The sequence below is a fragment of the Melozone crissalis genome, unplaced genomic scaffold, assembly GCF_028551555.1.
Source record: "Melozone crissalis strain CALT ecotype California unplaced genomic scaffold, PUWL_Pcris_2 ptg000061l_1, whole genome shotgun sequence".
NCBI classification, from domain to species: domain Eukaryota; kingdom Metazoa; phylum Chordata; class Aves; order Passeriformes; family Passerellidae; genus Melozone; species Melozone crissalis.
Genome location: NW_026535839.1, coordinates 10,961,846 through 10,986,790, shown reverse-complemented (window position 1 = coordinate 10,986,790; position 24,945 = coordinate 10,961,846). Strand labels below are relative to the sequence as shown.

Here is a 24,945-nt window from a genome sequence, read left to right as displayed (position 1 = left end):
ATGAGAATTTGACTCCAAGTTCTCAGAAGGCTGGTTTATTATTTTATGATATTATAGTATATTAAAAGAAAATGATGTACTAAAACTATACTAAAGAAAGAGAAAGGAGACATCAGAAGACTTGACAAGAATCAATCATAAAAACCTATGACTGACCAGAGAGTCCGACACCTCTGGCTGTGATTGGTCATTAAGTTAAAACAATTCACATGGAACCAAAGATGCACCTGTTGGTAAGCAACCAACCACATTCCAAGCAATCAGATAATTATTGTTACATTTCTTTTCTGAGGCTTCTCAGGAGAAAAATCCTGGCAAAGGGATTTTTCATAAAATATCACAGTGATACTCCTGAACCTGCTGTTCTTGAGAGCTTTGTGTGGCCCTTGTTTTACAGGTAAATGGAGCTGTGGAGATGGAAGGTGCATCAGAGGCAGTGCTGTGCTCTGCTGCTCAGCCTCTGGGACTGGTTTAACAGGGACTTTGTAGCACTGTGGCTCAGTTCCACCTTTGCTTTAGCCCAAAAGTGACATGAAATGTGGATGTGTGGTCCTGGGCAGGCTTTTGTGGCTCTGTGACAATTTCAATAACCAATCTTGCTTTTAGTGTAAAGTCTACAAAATCCCTTCTGGGTAAAGCTTTGTAAACAAAATCTTCCATTGTGCTGTAAGACAATATCTGTTTGGCTGAGCTCATGGCCAGCTGTTATCTGTGGTATTTAGTTACAGCCAGAGAGCAGAAGCATCTTCACAAGTGGTTGTAGATAGGTGGAATTTGGCTGGCTGGCTGCTAGTGGGAAGCACGTAGGGCCTGACAGGTGTACACTTTCCACTGGGTTTAACTTGGGAAAAGGAGATAAATCATGGTGCATTTGTATCAGATGAGAATGTGATTTATTGATTTAACACCCAGCCCTGTCAGGGAAATTGTGCTGCAGTGTGTGCAGCCATAAGGGTCCTGGAGCTCACTGCTTGTCCTGGATGGTTTTCAGTCACCATGTGCTGCTTGAGCTGTGGCTGAGTGCCTGCCCTCCGAGAGATGACACATCCTGGGCAGGTGGGGATGCTTCAGGCAGCCTGTGCCTCAGCTCCTTGGCTTCCAAAGTAGGATTTGCCTCTTGGCTTCACTGCAGCTTCCATTCAGGAACAGTTTGGAGATGGGGAAAAATTCAGCTGTGTTTCACAGGGCAGAAGTGCCTACAGTCCTATTGCATCAGCAAAATTATTTTCTACCAAATGACAAGTTCCTGTAAGTTTTATTTTTGGAGGTGAGAAGCAATTCTGGTCAGAAAGACTTGAGAAGGAGGTGCATTTTTGTGTGTGCATGGGAGCTCCCTATCCTGTCTGAAGCACAGACTTCCTCTGGTTATAATTCCAGCTCCAGCATGTGGACTGACAGACAAGGGGACACTGCACCCCTGTCACACTCAGTGGGGTCACATGCCAGTAGTCAACTGTATGATTTGATTACTAGATCTTCAAATAGAGAATATTGCTCTTCCACCATAGATACAAGAATGTTTTTCTAGGATTTTTTCTTCAACCCAAGATCAACATTATTTGTGTAAAAAGACTGGACAGAGAACTCTCTTGTAGTTCTGGCATTCCTTCCTTTTATTTGGGTTTTAAAACCTGTCCAGGAGAAGAGGTGGCTTTTTATCTCTAGCTGGATATCTATCAGTTTGTCACCAATCTCTGTGCCGCAGGCTTGGCCTGGGCATGGAGGTGGGTGTGTGCAAGGGTCAGACATGCAGTTCAGTAACATCTCATGTCTCACTGGTTTCTTGTTTCCAAACTCTTCCATCCTTTCCCCAAGTTGTGAAGGAATGAACCCATTCTGGACTTAGTACACACTCAAATGCCACATCCATGCCTCCCCAGTATTGATGTGGCTGTTGATTATTGGAAACACAACTTGTAAAACCCCTTTGTGTTGTGAGCCCCGTGTCAGCAGGTGTTCACTGAGTTGCCTTTTCAAAATACAAGAAATCTGGTTGAGGGCAATCCAACCAGCCTGGTTTGTGATTTGAGTGGTGCTGAGACCACAGTGGTGACCACAGAGCAGAGCCTGTCTCCTCTGCTGCTGCTGGAAAGCTGCTCCAGGCTCTGCACCCCTGCATTGCTGTGAGCAGGGCTGAGCTGGAGTCCCTTGGAAAAAGAAGGGGAGGTTGCTTGGGCTGACAGAAAGGGGATGTGAGCCCTGAGCTGACCCTTTTCCTGTGGGAGATGGTGAATCCAAGCCTCCTCAGGTCTTAGCAGGTCACGGATTCACCCAGCTGTGGTCATGGCCCTTTTACCTTTGCAATGAGGATATGGACCTGCTGAGCAGGGGAGTGAGCACCAAGCCTTTTCTCTGGGGTCTGTGCTCCTTGGTGAAAGAGTCCAGGTCAGTGCCTGAGAAAAAGAGGAATTTATTCTCTCAGATATGTTTGCAATGAGTAAATTTAGACTATTTTCATTCAGAGTAAGTAAATGCTTTTGTGTTTAGTGAGTGCTAAACCACTAAACAGAGACAGGGAGGAGGAGTGGGGAGAACCCAAGAAATGTGGAAAAAACACTGACTTACAAAGAACTTGTGCTGGGAAAGCAAAGCCTTTTATTTTAATGGGCACCCACTGGAGACCAACTGGTTGCTGTGAATTTCAGCTCTGTAGGACAAAAAGCATAGGCTGTAGGGAAATGTTAGATGGCAGATCAGACTTTCCCCTTATTTGTCTAAATTCTTGTGTTTCACTGCTGTGAATTTGGCTGCTGTTCAGACAGATGAGTTCTGCTGTTTGTTTAAGCAGTGGTTTCAGTATCACACGTGGCTTTTCTGGGCACAGCAGCATTGTCTAGCACAGGTTCCTGTGACAGATCCAGCCTCACTGTAGCTCTCTGAAGCATAATGAAGCCCATCACTCCTGGTGGGATGTGGCTCTTGTTTACTTATGATCCTGGAAGGTGCTGGGCACAGGGAGACCTCCCCACTGTGCAGCTGGTGGGTGACTTTGAAGTCCAGGGGGATGAAATTGTGTGGGGTATAGTGACTGCTGGCTGATGTGAAACCAACGCTGAGCAAGAGCAGCATGAAAATAAATAAATCTGCTGTGTGGCACCCTGCCCCTTTCTCCATATAACCCACATGGCACAGCCAGGCTCGTGGAGTCCTTGGGAGGGTCATCAGCTGCTGTCAGAGCATCTGAGGAGTGCCTGCTCTTTCCACTTGAGCACGGGAAGGCTTCACATCAGCTCAATGCGCGTTTCACCCTTGTGCCTGTCTTGTAAAACATCCTGTCAGCACAGCCAGGCGGAGGGGTGACAGCTCGGGTGTGACAGCTACGCTGTGTACAAAACACAGCCAGAGCAGGGCTTTGATTTGCTCCTTGTGTGGTTTATCTGAAGCTCTGTAGCCAAGTGAGTCCTGGAGAACTCTTCCCTCTAGTGTTGAGCCGAGCTCCTGTGCAAGCAGAGCTCCAGGGTGATTTTGGGAGCTGTAGAACCCCAGTGGGGCAGGATCTGGGTCACCCCGGGCTCAGCTGCTCACTGGGTGTTTGTCCTTCCCTCCTGCCCTGTGCTCCAGGTGAACATCATCCCCATCATTGCCAAAGCAGACACCATCTCCAAGAGCGAGCTGCACAAGTTCAAGATCAAGATCATGAGCGAGCTGGTCAGCAATGGGGTGCAGATCTACCAGTTCCCCACGGACGACGAGGCCGTGGCCGAGATCAACTCTGTGATGAATGTGGGTAGCGCTGCCTCTCCCATCCCTGCCCAGATCCTGACCACTTAAACTGCTGCACAAAATCACACCTGAAGGGCAATTTCATTGGCAATGTCCAGACACTGAATCTGTTGGAAAGCCCAGTTGTGGGTCTCACAGCTCTTGCATACAGAATTAATTAAAACGTGGCTCGTGTTTAATCTGGGGGCTCTCTGGAGAAAATTAGCTCTAGAATTTGTTTTATTGAATTTTTGAAAAATGCTTTCCTCAAAATTAATTTTGTCTGTTCTTAGGCTACTTTGCATTTGAGGAAGAAGGAGCTTTGAATAAAATGTGACAGTTAAGATTTACATTAGTCTTGTGACTTAAGGAGGCTGAACAGAGAAAACCCAATTCAAAGTAAAGAAGAAAAATCTTTAATCTCTATTTTGTCTTTTTTGAAATTCAGAGATCAAATTCAGACCTGACTGAAGCACATGCAAAAACACTTCCAAGCTTCTTGTCTCCCAAATCAGAGTGCAGCTATGGCAGTAGAAACAACTGAAATGTTTCCATGATAATTTTATAAATCAAAAGTAGCTTTTTTAATCAAAATGGCCATTTTCCTGCATAGCTGTTTCTGATTAAATACTTTGTCTTTTCTTTCACCCTTCCCCCTGCCATTTTTTTTTAAATTCAATCACCAGTTGGTTTCTGGGTGGACTAGGTACATGTTTTCACTCTAATAGTACTTTTCTGCTGAAATCATGAAAACCGTGGAGGATTCACTCTTAAATAATTGCAAGGTGTGTGTACTGGGGAGAAAAACAGGAGTCATGTTTGTTTGGCTTTTTTTTTCCTTCCTTCGTCCAGTGAAAATATATTTAGCCACTTCCCTATGAGTTCCACACTTCTGGCTCCATTTCTTTTAAAAAGTGAAGGATTTTGTCAGCCTCACCCTCCTGAAGCCCCCAGTCCTGTTCCTCGCTGTGCCTGCTGCCGTGCAGGCTTGGCGAGCAGTGGGGACATGCTGTATCCTGCACATGTCCCTGCAGTGCCCACACACTCTGTGCTGTGCCAGGGCTGTGTGGGGATGTCCCTGCTTTCAGCAGGGCAGGGAGTGCCCCATTCCTGCTGTGTACAGCCTGGCAGAGGATGGAGCGCAGCACTAATGACCATGCTGTTCCTACAGTATTCCCCAGCTGGTGCAGCCCAGGCAGCACTGCTGGTAAGCTCTGCTCTGCCCCTCGCCACTCTCTGTAGAGTATCCCAGTTTGTAATGGAGATTGCTGTGAGTGTCAGAAATTGGCAGGTTCAGAGAAGGGACTCAGGGAAGCAGCTGCTGTGCTTGGGTGAGGGGGAGCTGAGGGTCAGGCTGATCTCTGGGGGTTACCCCAGGCACTGAGTCCCTGCCCCTGGCTCTGTTTCAGGCTCATCTGCCCTTTGCTGTGGTCGGCAGCACGGAGGAGGTGAAGGTTGGGAACAAGCTGGTGCGAGCTCGGCAGTACCCCTGGGGAGTGGTGCAAGGTGAGGGGCCAAGCCCACCCCAAACCCTCCCAGCCCTGCCCTCAGCAGCACCTCTGCATGAAGGTGCCCTGTGACAAGCAGCAGGCATGTCCCCTGCAGCCCTTGTGGGCTGGCCAGTCTTTCCTTTGGGTTGCCATTCCTAGGAATGTCAGCAGGAATCCCGGCATGCAGGGTTGTGCTGTGCCCTGAGCAGGACAGCAGGCTCCTCAGGATGGGAGTGTCTGCAACCAGTCATGTGTGCCTTGTGTTCCCCCACCACACCTGCAGTTTGCTGACCTGTCCCTTCCCTCTGCCAGTGGAGAATGAGAGTCACTGTGACTTTGTGAAGCTGAGGGAGATGCTGATCCGGGTGAACATGGAGGACCTGCGGGAGCAGACCCACACGCGCCACTACGAGCTCTACCGCAGGTGCAAGCTGGAGGAGATGGGCTTCAAGGACACAGATCCAGACAGCCAGCCCTTCAGGTGAGTGGCCTTCACATCTAGCAGCAGTTTAGAGTGAGGGTTTGGTACTGACAGCCCCAAAAAATGGGAGGTTTGTAGGTAGATCTACTGTGCCAGGCTGGGAAATGCCAGCGTTGGGTTGGAGCTTTGCAGCTGATTTGGATGTTCCCTTCCCTGCCTGTTTTTCCAACAGCACAGACAGACATGCATTTCCCCATCACTAACTCATCAGCATCCAGAGAGTCTGGATTTCATTTGCTTTCTTCCCCAGCCTCCAAGAAACATACGAGACCAAAAGGAAAGAGTTCTTGGGTGAGCTCCAGAGGAAAGAGGAAGAAATGAGACAAATGTTTGTTAACAAAGTCAAGGAGACAGAGGCAGAGCTGAAGGAGAAGGAGAGAGAGGTGGGTGTGCCAGAAATTTGCAAGGAACCCAAACTGCAGCCAGCAGGGAATGTGGGTCTGGGCAATGCATGAATCCTGGAAAGCACATTCCAGCAAAGCTCACCAGCCAAAGCACAAACACATCACTGGTGTAGGTGCCTCAGAAACTTGTCCTGTGCCACGTGGAAATGCAGCTCTGCCTGGGGAGTGACAGCCAGTGGCAGGACATTTAGGTGAGCATCCCTGTCACAGAGACTTGCCTCTTGTGGCTCACTGGACAGCAGAGCAGAGGGGGCAGCTGGGCTGGGGTCTCCAGCCAGAGTGAGTCCAGTGGAGTCCCCAGTGTGAGGCCTCAGGAAGCAGCTGTGACTGGGCAGGAATTTAATGGGCCATCCTCAGAAAGAGTGAGGAACAAAAGATGCTGCAATGTCCCCAGCCCCTGTGCAGAGCCAAAATCCCCTGTGCTCATCTCCAGGGCCCATGCTGCCTCTGGTTTGCTGTGTGGTGTCAGGCAGAGCTGAATTTATTGTGCTTCTGGCGGCCCTGGGTGCTGTGTTCTGCCAGCAGGTTGGTCCCTGTGGTGGGATTGGTGTGGGAGGTGTGGCAGGGCTCCTGGGGCAGGGAACACAGCCAGAACCAGCTGAATGCCATGCTCAGAGGGTCTGTCTCCTGCCAGCTGCATGAGAAGTTTGAGCACTTAAAAAGGATACACCAGGAAGAGAAGAGGAAGGTGGAGGAGAAGAGGAGGGAGCTGGAGGAAGAGATGAACGCCTTCAACAGGCGGAAAGTGGCAGTGGAAACCTTGCAGTCCCAATCCTTGCAGGCTACCTCACAGCAGCCACTGAAGAAGGACAAAGACAAGAAAAAGTAAGTGTCTGAGCTGGAGTCTTCCTCCTCTGTCTGCCACTGGAAGGCTGTGAGTCTGCTCACATGCTTTAATGTTTGGTCAGTTGTTTAAACATCATACAGAGAAAAGGGGACTTTGGAATCCTAACTCCCGTCCTTCTGATTCTTTGCTTAAAGCAGAGGAGAGGTGAGCCCCTCCTGTGCCCAAGCACTGCCCAGAGAAGCCTGGGCAGCTGGGGGTGGGAGGGATTTGCAATTTGGGGCCATTCTCTAAAGGCTGATGGGCCCATGGGGTTCACTCTAGCCTCTGTGACAGCCAACTCAGGTTGTGAAATGGGGCTCTAAGGCACAGTTCTGATTACAAGAAAATTCTTTTCCCCTAAAGGCAGAGTTCTTATCTTAGCTTACTGCACATTAATTGACATTGCTGAAGCCAGCAGGAACAGGGTATGTAAATATTGTTGTTCCAGCCACCTGATTGTGTACTGATAGGCCAGTAATGGGACAAACAGGTTTAAAAAGAAAAGAGCTGAGGAGGTTATCCTGCTTCCAATTCAAGCCAGTCTCTTAAGGAACCCTGGCTAGGGAGCAAAATGGAGCACTGTCATGCAAACTGGTAATTCTGCTACTGCAGCATTTTTTGGTACTTCCCCTTGCATAAAGGAGCTCAGGAGTCACAACAGCATTCTGTCAAACCTAGAGCAGGCTGGTGGCAAAGGCTCTCTGAGCCTCTTAATGATGGCAAGAAAACAAGACCATGAAGACCAGCAATACCCAAGTTTGTGCTTGACAGCACAGCATTCAGCTCCTCGCTGCTGATGAGATCTTGTGGTCTGTCATTCCCCTGCTGGGAGCTGCAGCACCAGAGGAGCTCATTCTGTGTACTGACATCCCAGCAATTAGTTTCTTCCTGTGGAAGATAACGGGGTAGATTACTTGAGTGTTTGCTTGGAATGTAAATGTGAAAAGTGCTCTCTTCTGCAGGCTGCTCAACATGCTCTGGGTGTGGCCCACCTCACACAGTCTAAATGGTTTTTAAAATTCTTTGCTGAAAATAGGGTTTAATCTGAATTAGGAGCTGAATCCTAGGGCTTTCTTGGACCCAGGACTGCCTGGGGAAGGTGAGCACAGTGGTAACTTGTGCAGGTGATGCCAGGGGCAGGCAAGGACTGTGAACATGGGCCAAGAAATGCTGCAGCCTCCCCTCTGCTCCTTCTGGCTGCAGCACAAAAGGTTTTCCTGCACTTGGCTGGGTGTAGCCACCTCCAACTGTGAGTCTGGGCTGTTCCTCTTCGGGATAGCAATAGGAACGAGCTGTGGTCAGGAGCAGGGCTGGGAGGCAGCTCAGTGTCATGCAGAGGTGCCAGGGGCACCCACAGCCTGGGCTCTGCACTGGGGGACCCCACATGGTGCTGGGGCAGGGGGCTCCAGCTCTGGAGCACAGTTCCACCATCACCAGGATGCTTTTGGATTGGGGTTTTTTTTGTTCATTTTTGTTTCTTTTCAAATCTGTGAGATAGCTCAAAATGTGGGGTTTTGGGATTTCTGCTCAAGTGAAATACTGAGGAGAGCTTGTTGAACTCTTGATCATCTCCTGTAGTAGCTTTAATAAGTAAAAAATTGTGATGGAAAAATTGCAGAAGCTGGGGGAAAGAGAAGTGTTTGTGGTGCTGGGCAGGTTGTGCCAGGCTGCTCTCACCTGAAGCCTTCAGCTGCCCCAGCAGTGTTTGTCCTCCTCCTCCTTTTTTTGTTTTAACATACTTGGCTACACCTCACTTTTGTTTGATTTTCATAACTTTAATTCATGCTTTTTTTCATGTTTTGTTTCTTTCAGTTAATCACACACAGACTTTCAGGCCAAGAGTGGACTTGGTGCTTTCATGTGTTAAGTTGCTTGAGTTTCCCACCCTGAGTGACCCTTCTCATAACATTGTGTGAGTGGACCAAAGTGACAGTGAGCATCTCCGGTGGTTGCAGTGTTCCAGCCTGCTGTTTTCTTTTCAGAATTATCAGGTTTGCAGGAAGTAACCTTACATGTACATTTTGTTAAACAAAGCCAACTAATCCCTCAAGTAAGATGTTTTGTTCTAAACCCAGTGATGGAGCAGCTGTGTATGAAGTGACCGTGACTGAACTCGTCTTACCACCAGCTAAATAATTCAATAATTGCTTTCTGCATTTTTTTTTTTAATTGGCCAAGGTGACTGCTGGAGGCTCATTGACCTCCCCTGTAGATGCACAGTGAGAGGAGTGGTCTGAAGAATGCTGAAATGTTTGTTTTTCTAACAAAATTCTCAAGTATTTTTTAGAATGGGTGGAAAAACACAACATTTAGATTTTCTGCAGGAATCTTAGTCAGAGTAACCCTCATTCCAGTAATTCTGTATTAATTCCTGAATTACTCTAAACACTATCTACATCATTTATAATATATATATATATATAAGGAGAGAGAGAGGTTAATAAAATTAATGGGACAATGTTTTGAATTTTCTTTACTGCTAAAGTAGAACATTTATAGAGAGGTTTTCATAAGAGTTTGTTGTACAAAGTGGAACTACAGGATTTGTGTAACATTTCAGTTGTCACTTACCAATGTATTTACTGTTGTGGGAACTATTTAAGCCAACTTCTTTTTACTCTTTAACCTTAAACCTAATATGTGCCTAATAAGGAGAATCCCCTGCTCTTGAGCTGTGCCCTGTGTTTATGCTGACAGGCTCTGTCCCTCATAGAAGGTGCTTCTTGTGACAACTCCTCATGCCTAGAAATCACAACCTTGTTTTCCTGGGCAGCTGAGCTTAGAGGAATAGTTAGGATCAATATTCATTTTTTCCACTCAAACCATTATGTGAATAGGCAGAGCAGTAACTGAACAGAGAGTTCCTAGCTGTGTTGTCATGGAAAAATAGTTGGACCCAATTCCATCCACCCATCCATCCATCCATCAAAACCTAGGCTAGATGAAAGGAAATATATTAACCCTCACATAGTGTCTTTAGAGTTTATAAAAACACTGGCTGGCTAAGTGTTAGTTGTGAGTGTGTGTGTTTTTATTTAGTTATTAATGTTACAGGATTTTTCTAATATGTTTTTTGTTAAAGACTTGTCTTTAAGCTGGCAGCAAATTCCTGATGTGCTGTGCAGAAGGAGATGCAGGGCCTGGGTCTGAGCTGTCACAGGGCAGCATTTTGCTGGATTCTGAGGTTCTTTAACTGTCATATTCCATTAAAGCAGCTTATTTTTCCCCCTTTATAAATATATACTCAGGTATTAAACTGTTTTCCAATGGACATTGGCCTTTTCTGTGGATATACTGACAGTGCTGCTTCATGCTTGTGGAAAAGAACCTCACAAAGATCTCACTGGTACCTTTTAGAGCAGGCTTTTGTTGAAAGAATAAAAATTCTGCACTTGTTGGGAGTCTGCTGAAAGCTGGACATTTCATTTTTAAGGCTGTGCCTCCAGGTTAGACGTATTTTAAAGAGTAACTATCAAATGTTAGGAGGGTTAGTGTGGTTTTCTCAAACACAAGGAACCCAACCTTCTGTTATATGCAAGAAGACAATTCCACCTCACCTCTGACTACAGACCAACCATGTAGCAGATTATTTTTTTATTAATCTTTTGCTAATGGGAGAAACTGTGGTGCACTAATTGCCTGAGCAGGCCATGATTTTTGGTTCATTGTTTGCCTCCCAAGGGCAGTGCTGGGATGCAGCAGTAACTGGTGGTGCTGGTGTGCACCCAGCTGCCTCACCAGTGTTCCCAGTTCTCTCCTGATCTCGTGCTGCAGCCAGCAACATCTATGCAAACGATTTCTCTCTGCCCTGGCTCGTCAGAGATCAATTATTTTTTCCTAGAATAACAGATAGTTAAAAAATATTATTATAACAAAGAATAAAAATCTTCAAATCCATGGGCATTGTGGAGAAATTTACAGCATTTTCTGAAGAAGACATTCAGAATGTATGTAACAATATTTTCATGATTATTATTATTATATTACTTTGATTTTATGTTGTGACATATATCCCTTGTCCTATTAGTTCAACATAATCTCCCCAGGGAGACTCAGTCATTTTTTTTTCCCTTGAGTATTTGTTGTTTTCTTTTGGCTGAGACAAGATTTAAGTATTGTGGTAGGGTAGTTCTGTGTCTTGTTTATATTTAACAAATTATATGTTGTGATGCTGATCTCACCCAGTCTGAAGACTTAAAATCTTGTAGGCCAGAAAAAGTGAAAGAAATACCCCTCAGAAATCATTGAAACCATCCAGCTACACATCTTTCAGCTGTTTTATATATTTTTCTGTAAAAGATTGGTATTAATGGGAAAAGTTATCAATTTTTTTTAATCATTTAAATGTTTATCGTCCTCTATGTTGTCTGCTTTCTAAATTAAACTGTGTTTTGTGGGTCTCTGGGGGGTGATGCCTGGCTGAGGTGTTTGCCCCAGGGGTGTGGAGGGGATGTTTGGAGCCATGGAGGCACCTTGGGGACCTGCAGGGGGGCAGAGCCCTCTGGGACCTGCTGCATCCCTTTGCTTTGGCATTCCCAGCGTGTTGGGGTTCATGGTTTGGTTTGGTTTTTTTCCTTTCTTTTATTTCCACTCACTTTGTACTTTTTTTTCTTTTATTAAATCTCACATGTATTTTGAGTTTTTGTGGTGTCATTTATTTAGTGGTGCATTTTCTGTGCAATCTAGTTATTTTCTGTATTATCTGTCACAACAATAGTGTGTTATGATTGCAAGCTCACCAGTCACAGGCTGTCTTATGTTTGGGACATTCACGAATATAATTAGCTAATTAATTAACAACTAGCTAATCATAGAGTATGTGGAAATGTACTTCCTATGTAATCTGGGGAGAAATTCTTAGGCATTAATCCAAAAGCTATCAGTGTTTGGGCAGAAGGAGCTCTGAGGCTTGTTGGTACATCTCCTTTGTGAGATCTGGTGACTGAGCAGGGATGTCCCAGCAGCTTTGCTGATTTCATGGTGCCCAAAGGTGATTTAAAGGTAGGGTGGGAAGGGAGCAGAGGTGGAGAGGCTTCCTGGGGTGCATCCAAAGCTGTGTTCCTTGTCTGGAGAGGGTCATTGTACTCTTAGGTCATGGCCAGCAAAAGAGCACAGCTTCAGTTTGGTGCTCTGCTTTCAGAAAGATGCTCAGGCCTTTCCCAAAGGTTTGTTCTCAGTGTCTGGTCTGGGCCATTGCTACCAAGTTATATTCACTCAACTTTGGGCCCTTTTGGGGTTTATTTGGTATTGTGCTGAGATCACTGCTGCACTTCAGACACTGCCAGTGTGGGGTTTGGCTGATGCAGTGTTTGCTGTAGCAGTGCTGCTGGTGGGAGGTTTCTCTGCAGCCCCAGCTTGAAGAGCAAACCCAGGCTGGTGATCCTGGCTGCCTCTCCAAGCTTTTTAGGAATATGTATCTGGAAACCTTTTAAGCAAAAACTTTAGTAAGGAATTACCAATTGATACCAAGTGGTTTGTATGAAATGTTTACATCCTTTTCCATCCCAATACATTTTAAAGCCAGATCTGGGAGACCAGAGAGGAGCACATGCATTCAGAATTCAGGGAACCAAAGGTGGTGGAACAGCTGGTGCTTTTAAAGGTGGGCCACCTGGTGATTCAGATTCTTGGTCTGAATGCCAATGTGCATTGGCAAGTGTCTTTCTAGAGGAGCAGTGTTAAGAGCATTCATTAATACTTGTGCAGAGCTCCTAGAGATGCTTTGAGGAGGAGGAGAAATGCACAGGTTTGTTAGAGAAGCAGCTCAGCAGTGAGGTAGGTGCCGCCCATGCTTTGCAGTTCCCAAGCCCAAGCCTGGTGGCCAAGGCCACGGGACATGGCATGATGGCACTTTCCTTCAGGAGACAGCCCCACAAACCCAGCCTTGTCCTTGGCTCTTCCCTCTGGAGAACTCTGCAGCTGTGAGGGACCCTGCAAAGCCACTGCTCCATCTGTGTGGGTGGTTTGCTGCTCTTGGGGGTCTCCATCACCTGGGATTTCTCCTGTTCCACCAGCAGTCCTTTCTCCTGTTCCACCAGCAGTCCTTTCTCCTGTTCCATCATCAGTCTTTTCATTAAAATTTTAAATCAATCCTTTTATTACCAGTTCCAAACAAGATGTTGACAGCTGTGAGAGCTTCTCCAAGTTGCAATGGGTTAAACTCAAATGTCTGTACAATAGATGGGTGCTTTGACCTTTCATGCTGTCGTTACTTAATGTATATAACTGAAACTTAAACACTGATTTTCTTTTGTTCTTTCTATAGCTTCTTTAGTCTTCCCAGTGCGTACTCCATAACAACAGGAAGATATGTTAATTAGAAGATTTATTAAGGCCAAAACATCTCATGCAGAAGAAATTAATTGGTGCTTACACCTTTAAGCTTGCAATATATTGCACAGAAGAGAATATGTAGCAAGGACTAAAATTCACCGTGTCTTTTGATGGGGAAAAGTTTGCTTAATCAGGTTTCTTGGTAAAGTTGAAATCCAAGATACTTGCAAAAGGTAAACTGCTAATTCACGCTGCTGCACGGCTGGCACTAAACCCAGAATGCTTCTTTTGGGGCTCAGCCCAAGGGAGTTAACACTGACTGACTCCAGAGAGGTGAGGCACAAAGCTGGGGTAGTGTGAGGAGCTTCCAGCTTTGCTGCTCGAGCTGCTGCAGTAACAGGGTCCTGCAGGTCCTCTCCTCACTCTGGTTTTGGGGTGTAACTGGGGAACCCGATGTCCCTAACCTGACATCCCTAATCTTTCAGCTGAATTCTCACCTTTCATAACAATAACTCTTCTGTGCAGCTTGCTTCTGTATACTTACAGGTTTTATAACCAAAATGCTCCAACCTTCATCTCTTTAGTTTTCTGAGGGCTGCACTTGGTGCCTCACACCATAACCCCTTCCCCAGAGCTCCCTGCCCACCTCCCCTCTGCTGCTTTGGGCCAGGTGACCCTGCCTGGCCAGTCTGGGCTCTGCTCCTCCTGCTGGGGTGTGATGGGTGCTAAGGGAGCCATGTTAAAGCACAGCTAAATGTTATTTATTAATGGAGGAGAAATGGTTTAAAGCTGGAGACTCAGTGTTCCTGGTGTAAGTTCTGTGTTTGTAACAGACTGACTTCCCCTTTCACAAACACTTTTCTCTAAGAAAAGGAAAGGGGAAAAACAAAGTGTGATGTCTGTGCCCCAGTAACTTCACACAGGAACAGGGAGAGGCCCCAGTTTATCTTTGTTTTAAACAACCTTGTAAATGAATCTCAGGAATGACCTGTACCAAAGCTGGGTTTAATAAAAACAAAACTGACTTGTTTAACAAACATCTGTTAAAACCATGGTTTGTGCACCAAGTATAACCAGAACAATGTCCTGTGTCCCTCTGTGATCCCAGTTTCCCCTCATTAACTCCGTTGCCCCCTGATTAAAGTGTGATGTCCCCTGTGCACCCCTGTGTCTTGGCAGCTGCTGTCCCCAGTCTCCCTCCCTTTTCTCCACTGCCCCAGGCTGGCAGGGAGGAGTGGCCAAAAGCCAATCTTGGGCAGGAGCTTTAAAGAAATCTCACCCTCACCCTGTGCCCCTACCTCATGCTGGTGGTGTGACCACAGTGGGACAAAGGCTGAGAATGAGAGTGTGGGTGTGTGTGACAGGAGCCCCGAGGCTCCCATGGAGGACTTTGTGTCCCTGTAACCCCCCGAGAGACAGAGAGGCTGCTGTAGAGGCTCTGAGGGTCTGGGACAAGTGACAGTCTCTAAACCCTCTGGATGGCCTTAGCCTGAGTCAGAGCTGGGAAATTGCAGCTGTACCAGGTATGTGGCCTGAAAAGGACTGAGCTGGACACGTGGAGAAGCTGTGGAGGATGCTGCCACTTGCAGGCAGTAGGAATGAAACCCATGACAAACATTTTCACCCCATGCTCATCACCCCTGCCTGTCCCTGCTGCCACAGTGGGCAGGGATGAGGCTCCACTGGTGCCAGGGGAAGTGGGACCAGGTGGGCAGCACCAGTGTGACACAGCTGGGTCTGGGGCCATGAATTCAGAGCTGGAAGGCTGCTTAAGAGGGCTCTGTCTGTCTTCATGTCTGTCTGCCCTGCATGGACTGTGGGACAGCTGAAGCTGTGTGTGACCATCAGCTGAGCCATGGTACAGCTTTGCTGCTGCTTTGGGGACTGTTTTAAACTTGCTTGTGTTCTCTTTTGAGGCAGCCACTCTAATTCCTTTGGCAAAGCTTTCATCCAGCTTGGAGCTTTTGTCAAGTTAGATTCCCAGCAGGATAAGTGAATTGGGAATAGAAGCTTTCTGTTCTTTTTCCAAATTGCTCAGAAGATTTGATTGAGTTCTGTTTGTCATGACCATAGTTAGGTCACCAGGGGGATTCCAGTTGCATGTCTTGCTGAGGAGGAATGGGAGGGGGCTCTGAGACCTGCCAGAAGTTAATGCATCTCTCCATCTCAGTGCACTTTTCTGCCTTCCTAAAGAATTGAACTGTAAGTACTGCTCAAATTCAATTTAACACAGCAAAGTCAATTAGCAGGAGAAAAATAACAACTGTATTGCTGCAATGCCACAAATGAGGTATAAGTATTGCATTATGCTTCCCTTTGCAGTTCTCTTGTCTCTTGGTCAGCTCTCTGACCACAGGAGTTTATTTATTTGTGCAGCATTTTTCCTAGGTCATCACACACCCTCCACAGTTAGTGCCCCTGAGTCAGGTTTATTGTCAGAAACACCCCAGTGAGTGCTGTCTTGAAATGGGGCAGCTCCCTCCTCACCTGCAGTGGCTCCTGGGTGACTCCATGAGCTGTGACATATATAACCCCTTTGACAACATAACCCCTTTAGCTGGGGTTATGAATGGGGGCATTGTGGTGGGTGGGAGGATCTGAAATGCTTTGCTGTTTCTTTAGGTGGTTTAAAACAGCCACAGAAAACAGTTCTGTGGATGTTTACCATAGGGGATTTCAGGTGTAATTGCAGCTTTGGTTACAAGGTGGTGGTAGTTTCAGGCATCTGGAAATCTGGTCTGAATTGAGGCAACAACAAGAGGAGTCTGGGTTTGAGAGCCTCACCTGGGCCAAGATCCCCCAACGGAAGGGACCTTACCAGGTCAGAGCTCTTTGAAAATACTTTATAAGCATTCTCTGTAGTTCTTCTGGGAGTGAATATTGCCCAAAACAACAATCCTCACAGAGCTGGCCGTAACCACATCAGAGCTGTGCCAGCCCTCACTGAATCTGGCACATTTTCACCAGTAACTGATGTGGAGCAAATGGGATCTGCAGTGGTGAGTTGAGCTGCAGTTGGAATAAACTCATGTTGTACACACAGTCCAGACAGGTAGGCACAGTGGTAAGATGTCATCCTCTCTGAAGCTCACTGGGCAAAATAATTGTTCCTGGCACTGCTGTGTGTGGGGAGTGTTCATCTTGTCACTCATTACTTATCCAGGCCAGGAAGGGAAAGGTGTTAAAGCTTCTGACCCTGTACTGCTAGAAAAAAGAGGATTGGTGCTATTCTCACTATCCAAAAATCTCCCTTTGTAACAAGAATGGTCCTGTGCAAGAGCAGCTCCTTCCTGTTCCTGGCAGCTCATCCTTTGGGGTAGGAAGCTCCATTCTGAGCAATGGCAGAATGAGGAGGTAAGTGACATTTTTAGCCTGTGGAAGCCAAGACAGAAGTGTTTGTCCTTCATGGTAACTGCAGTGCTGGAGTAGGTGTGTGGAGGGAGCTGTGCTGCCAGAGAAGCAGCAGTGTGTCCTGGGAGCACAGGCAGCCTCCAGGTGAGCTGTTCCCATCCCAGTGTGGCATCTTGCATCATGACTGTGAACATGGAGCCCTGAGGGGCCTCCAGCACTGCCTTTATCTTTTGGGATTAACCCCTGTTAATGTGTACTTTTGCATGTTGATCATAGAGATGTGCAGAGACTTTGAAAAACAAGTTTGTTCATGGGTTTTAACACCTCATCCAGCTGCAGGCAAGAGCTGAGTCCATAGGCTCACAGCTGTGAGGAGAAACACGAGGTTGGGATTGTTGTGGTTTGGAGTTACAGCATGTTCATCACTGTGTGTAGAGCTCTGCTGCTGGCATTTCCATGGGTACACACAGCTGGGGGCATTGCTTGAGACAGGGCAAAGGGATGGGAGGGAAGCAGAGCCCATCACACAGCCACAATCTCAGTTTACTGCAGGGATTGGTGTGGGCATCACCTTTCAGCTGGGCTGTTCCAGGGCCACAGAGAACAGGCAGACCAAGCTGATGTTTTATTTAGTGGAAACTATAAAAGATAACTCCCCTCCTCCCCAAAGCCAGGCAGTCAACTCACAGCTTGTGAGAGAAAAGGAAGGCACTGCTCAGGGGGAGGGAAGAGCCCTAGCATTAAATGAGAGCATTCCCTGTGGTAGCATGAGTAAATTCCATGTTCCAAACATGCTGCTGCCTGACCCCTGAGTATGTGGGGGCCTCACAAACCTCATGTGGCCTAAACCAGCCCCAAGTCCTCCTGCAGCATCCCAGGCCTGGGCAGGGCCCTCCCTCACCACAGCATCCACAGCCTGAGGCAGCTTTACCTGGCTCAAGGGAATTCTGTGGCTTTCACTGCTGGTTCAACTCATGTCTGTTTACACAGGTTATTTGCACTAAATCTCCATTACTGCATGTTACTGGAACACTTGGGGGCTTCCTTTGTGGTTTCAAGAGCTGCATGGCTTTCTCCCTGCACACACAGAGCTCACTCTGGCAAATTTAACACTTGAGAAAGTGTGAACAGCTGCTCAGCACATCAGTCCTGCATGGTTAGTGCAGGAATTCCTCTCCTACAAGATAAGACAATGAAGAAGGGGAGAAGGCCAGAAATGTTCTCCTTGCACTGATGAGTTCTGCAGTTGCACAGCCTTGTCTCCTTGCTCCTGTCCCATCTCTGTCTCCAAGTTATTTATCCTGTCATTACATGGGACACCTGCTCAGTATTTAACCTGTGCCAGTCCATATGAACCCCCTCCTGTTCTGTGACAGGATGGCAGGTGTGGTGCTGTTACCCATCCCATACTGGCTGGAATATACCCTCAAACTAGGATAACAATCACTTAAAATGCCTATTGTTTAAAACAAAACCTCCACTAATTTTAAAAGGATTTGTGAAGCTGGTTTTTAAAAGTGCAAGAGTGGTTTATTCTGACCTTTGTGAAACTAGTTTGCTATGAAGATGAAGCAATTTGTAAGAAATAATGTGGTTGTAGTGGTGGAGGGGAATTATTAAAGGCATTTTATTTTGTCTAGTCTGGTAAGACAGAATAAATTTTAAAAACCCCAACCAGCATGTGCTGGTTGGTGAGAGCTCAAGGCAATGGTGATTGTAGACAAGAAGTGATTTCCCAATTTCATAGGAACTGTGACAGAGTCTGTAACGGCTTAACCAGGAAAAAGCACAGATCCCAGCCCTGGATTACAAGGTAAGGCCTTAAGGAAAACTGGAGGTTTGATTCAAGCTTCTCAGTGCTGAATGAAAGCCTTGGTTCCATCTGGGATCTCTTGCAGAGGCAGCAGTGGGGGCTGCCCATTCCTCGACAGCAGCAGCTCCTGTTCAGCTCCCATGGGCAGAGCCAGATCAGCTCTAATGAGAGAACAATGGCATGAGCTGGATGAAAGGCTCAATCTGTCAAACTTCATCATGGCTATTTTAAAAATAAACTCTGAGGCATTTGGTTCTCCATGAAGTTTGTAGCTGCCTGCCAACTGGAACCCTGGGCTGCAGGACTGTGACCAAGTCCCTCCTCTCCCCAGCTTTCTGTCTACATAATCTTAAAAGTGAGGGGTAGCACATATTGCTTAGGGAGAACATAAAAACAGACTGATAATACCAAACGTCTTTGTCCTCTGAGAAGCACAGTGACACTTTTGCCCTATTGTTCTGGCTGTTCTGTTTGCTGGGACCTGCTGGTTCTGCAGGTGCTGCTTCCAAGGCAGTAATTCTCCATAAATCCTTTCTGGGTGGCTGTAAGGGAGGACAGGAGCAGCTCAGTTGAGGGCAGGATCCTCCTGTGTTCATCCTCCCAGCACTCACCTCCTCATCCTCACTGTGCAGGAGTGAATCCATCTCAGCATTCTTCAGTCTCAGGGGTTTGATCAGGAATTTGGGCTGTAGTAGGTGTGAAAGGGGCTGAAACAGGCTGGCTACAGCAACCCTCAGCCTCCCTTGTTGGGAACTCTGCCATTCAGAAGGGGCTGGCAGGGTAGCCTTGCCTTGGGATGGCCCTGCTCAGCTTGGCTGATGGGATAGAAAATATTAACAGCATTGGGTACCTGCAAGCTCATTAACTCCAGATCCACAAGCTCTTGGCAGTGCATTAATTCAGTGCTGTTCACCTGTAAAGAAATATGTAGATTTATTTTAAGTTCTGGATATGTGACTCTCTTGTCTGGCCACTGCTCCTGTCACTTTGTAATCAGGGGGAGGGCAGGGACAGGCTGCATGCCTCAGCAATGTGCTGTTGATCCTGAGGGAAAACACTTATCCAGGAGCTCCTGAGAACTACTCCTATAACTATGATTACCCCTTCTACTACACAGAACGTGGGCAATTGCTTCCTCTTTGCAGGAAACAGCAGGCAGGAGGGACAGCAGGAGGCCAGGTTATTTCAGACAAATTCAAGACTTTAAAATGGGTGGATGGCAAGCTGACAGCCTGGGTCTTTACCCTTCTAGGTGTGCTTTCTTAAAAGGAATGTGTTTTATGAAACTGGGGAAAAGCTTTAAAAAAAAAGAAAAATAAATACAGCTTGTCTTGAATCATTACAAGTCAAACTGGTTATATTTTTAGAGCTACGTGACTATACTAAAAAGTTTTCTCAGTGTTCAGAGGGAGGCTGAGGAAACTGGGCAGATTTCTAGGTACTCTCAGACTCTCCCATCATGAGAGAATTTCTCCTGGCTCAGGATGCAGGCAGCTATCTGTGGCCAAGAATTTGGAACCCTCCCTACCCTGCCAAAGCGATGTCCCTCTCCCCAGTCCCACCCCTGAACTGCACTTTTGTTCCCTTTTGTTAGCACCAGCAAGGTCTGCAGCAAGGCAGGACAGGAACACAAGTCTCAGGAGCTGCTGAAGTGCAATACTGGCTGTAAATACACATGGCTTTATTCTTTATCATGTCCTGCCTTCAGGATTTGTGACCAAAGGCCATTTTGCTTCCTACCTGTGCTTTTTTTAGCAGATCAGTAGTAACAACAAACCAACCAGGAGTCTGCCTCTCCAGCTCCAAGGTGATGATCACCAAAACCAACGTGGAGCCCTTAAACTGCACAAGTTGGTGGCAGGCCATACAGTGCTGCAGCTGCTTGGTCAAGAGTGCAACGTGGAGGGAAGGATTCCTCTGAGGCAGTCTGGGTGGGAGATGGGGCCAGCTGGACATCACCATGGCATGGAACTGCAGAGAAGACAAAGTGTACATATATATATATACACACATATATATATATGGAAAGAAAAGCAGAGGTTAGTGAAGTTTATATGTTTTCATGTCATCACCCTGAAGTACAGATGAATTTCATCTCATATCAGGAAACCTGAAGGCTTCCCCCACCTTTTTTTTGTGTTTTGTGTTCGTACTTGCCAATCATTGAACTGTTTTTCTGAGGTGATAATGAATGTACAAGGTCTATGTTTCCTAACAATTTCTGAGGTTTCTACATTATTCAGATTGCTGTCTAGGAGATTCAGTTCAGGACAGCGGCTCCAAATCCAGTAAAACCAGTAATACTGAACTCTGAATTCACCAAGGAAACAAGCACCTACGAAAGGCAGTTTTCACAATCAGCAGCCTAAAATGGCTTAATATTTGCACATAATTTTAAAATAGGGATCCAGGATATGTTCATATCACATGAATTTTGCCTTACTAGTACATGATCGTTTCTTGAAGACAATTCATTGTTTCTATTAAATGTTTAGTAACTGCAATGTGAACTAAGTGCCAGACCAGGGTAGTCTCATTGCATAAATGAATAATTAGTGGGATGAAAAGGAAAATGGTTAAAGAAAAAACCTATGTGGGAAATGTAGCAAAACTCTGACAGCTTTGTATGTACAGTATTAAGAGAAGGGAAATAGTTAGAAATATTTTTGCAGCTTGTATTTAAAAAAAAATAAAGAAGGCATATAGTGCATTATGAGAATCTTTTTAATGTCCTTTCAGTTCTCCTATAAAGACAAGAGTAAATTTTTTTGAGCAAAATAGAAGGTTTTAAATAGTAGAAAATTTTAAAAAATTTTAAAAATATTATTACTGTAATATTCTTTAAAAGGCTTGAAGATAGGTAGGAATAGGTAGTTTGCCAAGAATCTTGGGAAGGATGTGTGGGTGGGTGTGTGTGTGTGCATCCGTGTTTTTTAGTCTTATTTGATAAGGAGTTGTTTCTTTAAAGAAAAAACATTGCAAAACATAGTGCTTACAATGTTTAAGAAATCCATTGGTGTTTCTGTGTAAAGATCCCACTGAAGCTTATCCAGTATAATTCTTTCCATTCTCAAGATCTCGGCTGGAGAGTGTTTACATCTGCTCTGCACTGCTAGCGTCTGCACTGATGGTATTACCTGTAAAAAAATTTTTAAAAATTAAAAAAAAATAAAGAAACCAACGTCCTATACAGTGCTCTGTGTGCTTCTCTGTATTGTGAAGGGATCTGACAAGTTTACACAAGTTTGTGTTAAGCAGAATGCTCATTCAGGAGATCCCATCCTAGGTACCTCCCATCCTAAATGAAGGGTGGTCCCTGCTCAGCCCAGGGCAGCTGCTGACCCAGCTCACACCAAGGATGATGCCAGGGGCCTCCCCAGTGTGGCAGCAGTGATGCACCTTCCCTGCTACCACTGGTTTTGCTCTGAGGAGGCTTCCTATCAGATTGTTTTACAAGGCCTTGTGGTTGTCTTGTTTCCTGTGGTCATTGACACAGTTTATTCTTTGTAGCTGAGAGGAAAAGAACAATAACCTCAGTGTAACACCACCTAAGGAAGGCTGTGAAGAACATTTCACTGCCACAGTGGCTGTTTGAAGAGATGTGTATGCCTGACTCCAGCTCCTGCCTTTCCTCTTCTTTTGCAAAGCAGAAGGAAGAAAGGAGCAGGACTGCAATCTGAAATGCTTTTAGCTAATGCTTGTAAATGCCTGCAGAAGTCTATTTGCCATGAGAGCTATCCTGTGTAATTTCTCACTGGCTGCTGACTTTATTTTCTCATCTTGAGGTGCAGACATGAGTCAATTCCTCACTGGGTTCAGAAACCAGTTTTGGCTCCAAGCAAACTCATCTATTGAAGGCTTCCTCTGAAGAGCCTCTGTTCTGTCACACCTGCTGTGCCCTCCCAGGAGGAATGGGAATTACATTCTGATGGGCATCTTGACTGTCCCCTCAGATTAAGCTCTACTGTGAGTCACAGATTCTGAAAAGAGGAGAGGGGTTTGGGGACAGGACAGAAACACATCCATGACATAAACAAAAACAAGTCATCCATAAAGGTCACAATTCTTTGGAGCAACAATGAAACAGAACTGAAAATGCTACTCTCACCTCTTTAGGACTACTTAGAGTAAACAAATTAGCACTCCTTGATTATGTCCAAGTTGATGAAAGATCTGGAAACATGAACAACTTTTAGTGTGTTTAAAATGAAACATACAGACCTCATCTTCATTGGTTTCTGCTGCAAGGACAAGGCAGGAAATTGCAATGCACTGCAGATATTTTAATTGGGCCTGAAGGGAGAAGAAGAAAACACTGAGTAAAGAAGATAGGAGTCTTGGGAGAAATAATTGTCAATCTATGATACATACACAAATTTCAAACTTTCATTTAAGTTACAGTTGCTTCTGAATTAGTTTAGCTACAGAAGCTGGAAATGGAAGAAGGAAATTCAAAATGAAGCAGAATAAATCCTCTTATAGGTGCCATTTTTATTCATGTCTCTCACAACTTTTAGACTCTGCAATGTCACAATATTTACACTGCAATGTTGCTCCTCACCTTCAGATACTGGTTCAGATTGGACTTCAGGAAGTGTTTCTTCATGGAAAGGGTTATTAAATATTGGAACAGGCTGTTCAGGGAGGTGGGAGAGTCAGCATCCCTGGGGGTGTTCAAGAAACTAGATATGGCACTTAGTACTACGGTTTAGTTGATAGGGTGGTGATCACTCACATGTTGGACTTGATGTTGGAGACCTTTTCCAACCTAAATGATTCTGTGATTTTATATGCCAGTATCAACCTAAATAGAATGGGGAACTGCAAGGCTCAGCCCAACTCCTACCTTTGGTGTAGCTTCAGTGGCAGAAAAGCTCAGCCCCACAGTTTAATTAAAAATAGTAGTCTAAAAACCAGAATATTAAAAGTGATAATGCGAATGATTTCTGTTTAGCAGAGAAAACCAGATGAGTTCTTTGTACTTACCACAGCAGCTGGACTGAGTTCACACAAACAATTCTAATGAGGTCAGTGGAACCTCATCAAACACTCCAGTTCATACATGTGTGTATATATATATTTGCTTAATGGCCTTCCCCAGCAATGACCCTGACTGCTCCCTAAATCTGCTGCTGAACATCATCCCTGCTTTGTGTATAAACTGATTACATGCTCCTTTACATTCCCAGTCAGTAATCTAGCCAGGGAAAAGCTCACAGAGATCTTTACCTTTACTGATGCCAACAGGCTGTTGAAGATGCTGGTGGCTAAGGAAACGTTTATGGGTAAAACTGGCACTGGGAGCTGATTTCTGGAATCCAGAGAACTGCTTTTTTGTAACCTGGCAGAGAGAGATCTGTGCCCTGAGGGGAAGGAAAAGTTAGAAGAAAAATACAGTTAGTGCTTTGATGATTTTGTTAACATATCTCCAAAGGAAAACTCAAATCCTTTTAAGTGGTCTAATTAGCATTTTAGATGGTTGGAGGCTTGAAATTAAGGAAGTTGTCAGCTGTGTCCACAGAGGGAGGGCAAGGGCACGTTTTGGAGCAGTTTAAAGCACATGTTCCACTCACCAGCCTCAACAGAGAAACTGGAGTCAGGAGTAGGTTTTGATTTAATCTGCAAGAGTTTTAACAGCCCTTGGATTTGCTGGGTGTTGGGACCAGAGCCAGGTTTGTGACTCCCCAAAGGTACATGGCAAAATGTACTGAGATTTTTCTTATATCTTATTTGAAGCTGCATTCAGGTGAAAGAGAAGACTGTGGCTTCTGTGAGAACAGCACCCAGAGCCATGGAACACACCTGAGCATTGGAGAAGTAAAAAGGCCAAGCAGCTACACGCAACAGACAAAATTAAACACCAACTTGTTTAATATTATTCATCCCATTATCTGTTTCACTATTTTGCTTAATTTGGTAGTAAAAATACTAGATAATGTAACCTTTCTAAACTATTGCAAAGAAGAGACAAAGCTGTTAAGGCATTTCTGTGCATTCTTCCATGGTTCTGCTGCACTTACAGAAGCAGGCAAGCAAAGCTGTTTTGCATTGTTCACAGAGCCCATGGAGTCTTGTAGCTTCCTAAGGCAGCTTGGAATGGGGCTGGGTTTCTGTTAGGCCTCTGTGAATTCCATTTTCTCCCACCTTAACAGATGAAATTCACAGACAGTGCTGAACACAATTAATATGTCAAATTTATGGGTTTACCATCAATTGGCTGCTCTTAACTGCTCTACCACATTATCCCAAACTATTTCACATTTCCCAAAACTACTTTTCTGACTGAGCTAGAGCAAAATGCAAAGCCCCTGCTTTATATAAGGCATCAATAAAATATAAAATGGGATAAATACAGACCCTCCTGCCCCTCCATTCCTTAAGCCTAGCCCATGAGGGATGACTTTTGCATTCAGGTGAATCAGATGGCATGATCAGCACTGCATCTTTGCAGGGTCCTTTAGGGAATTCCAAAGAGGACAGGGGAGGATACCTTCACAGTGAGATTCTGGAAAACTGGCACTTTCCAAATGTTGGCCTCTCTGGCTAAGGCATTTTCCAGTAAAAAAGGCAAGTCATGAGCTCTCTATATGTCCAGGACACTTCAT

General features: G+C 45.5%; 2 protein-coding genes across 4 annotated transcripts in view; one reads left to right on the top strand and one right to left on the bottom strand.

Annotated features, from left to right (window-relative positions):
* SEPTIN8 (septin 8) overlaps positions 1–14,962 on the top strand; it is a 35,551-nt gene extending 20,589 nt beyond the window's left edge. Inside the window, exons 5-10 of one of the 3 annotated variants that reach the window (XM_054288157.1) lie at positions 3,562–3,723; positions 5,112–5,208; positions 5,505–5,673; positions 5,924–6,056; positions 6,712–6,902; positions 13,169–14,962. In XM_054288157.1, the coding sequence (XP_054144132.1) occupies positions 3,562–3,723; positions 5,112–5,208; positions 5,505–5,673; positions 5,924–6,056; positions 6,712–6,902; positions 13,169–13,223 (807 nt within the window). In that variant the 3' untranslated portion in view covers positions 13,224–14,962. Of the gene's footprint in view, positions 1–3,561; positions 3,724–5,111; positions 5,209–5,504; positions 5,674–5,923; positions 6,057–6,711; positions 6,907–8,715; positions 11,542–13,168 lie in introns of those variants that run through there. The other 2 variants (XM_054288158.1, XM_054288159.1) reach the window with 2 other exon arrangements.
* A 777-nt stretch (positions 14,963–15,739) lies between these two features.
* On the bottom strand, positions 15,740–24,945 carry LOC128944740 (cyclin-I-like). Its single transcript, XM_054288160.1, is given in 6 exon segments — positions 15,740–19,253; positions 20,081–20,311; positions 21,337–21,477; positions 22,562–22,633; positions 24,831–24,917; positions 24,919–24,945. Coding segments are annotated over 6 exon segments (738 nt in total). The 3' UTR covers positions 15,740–19,073.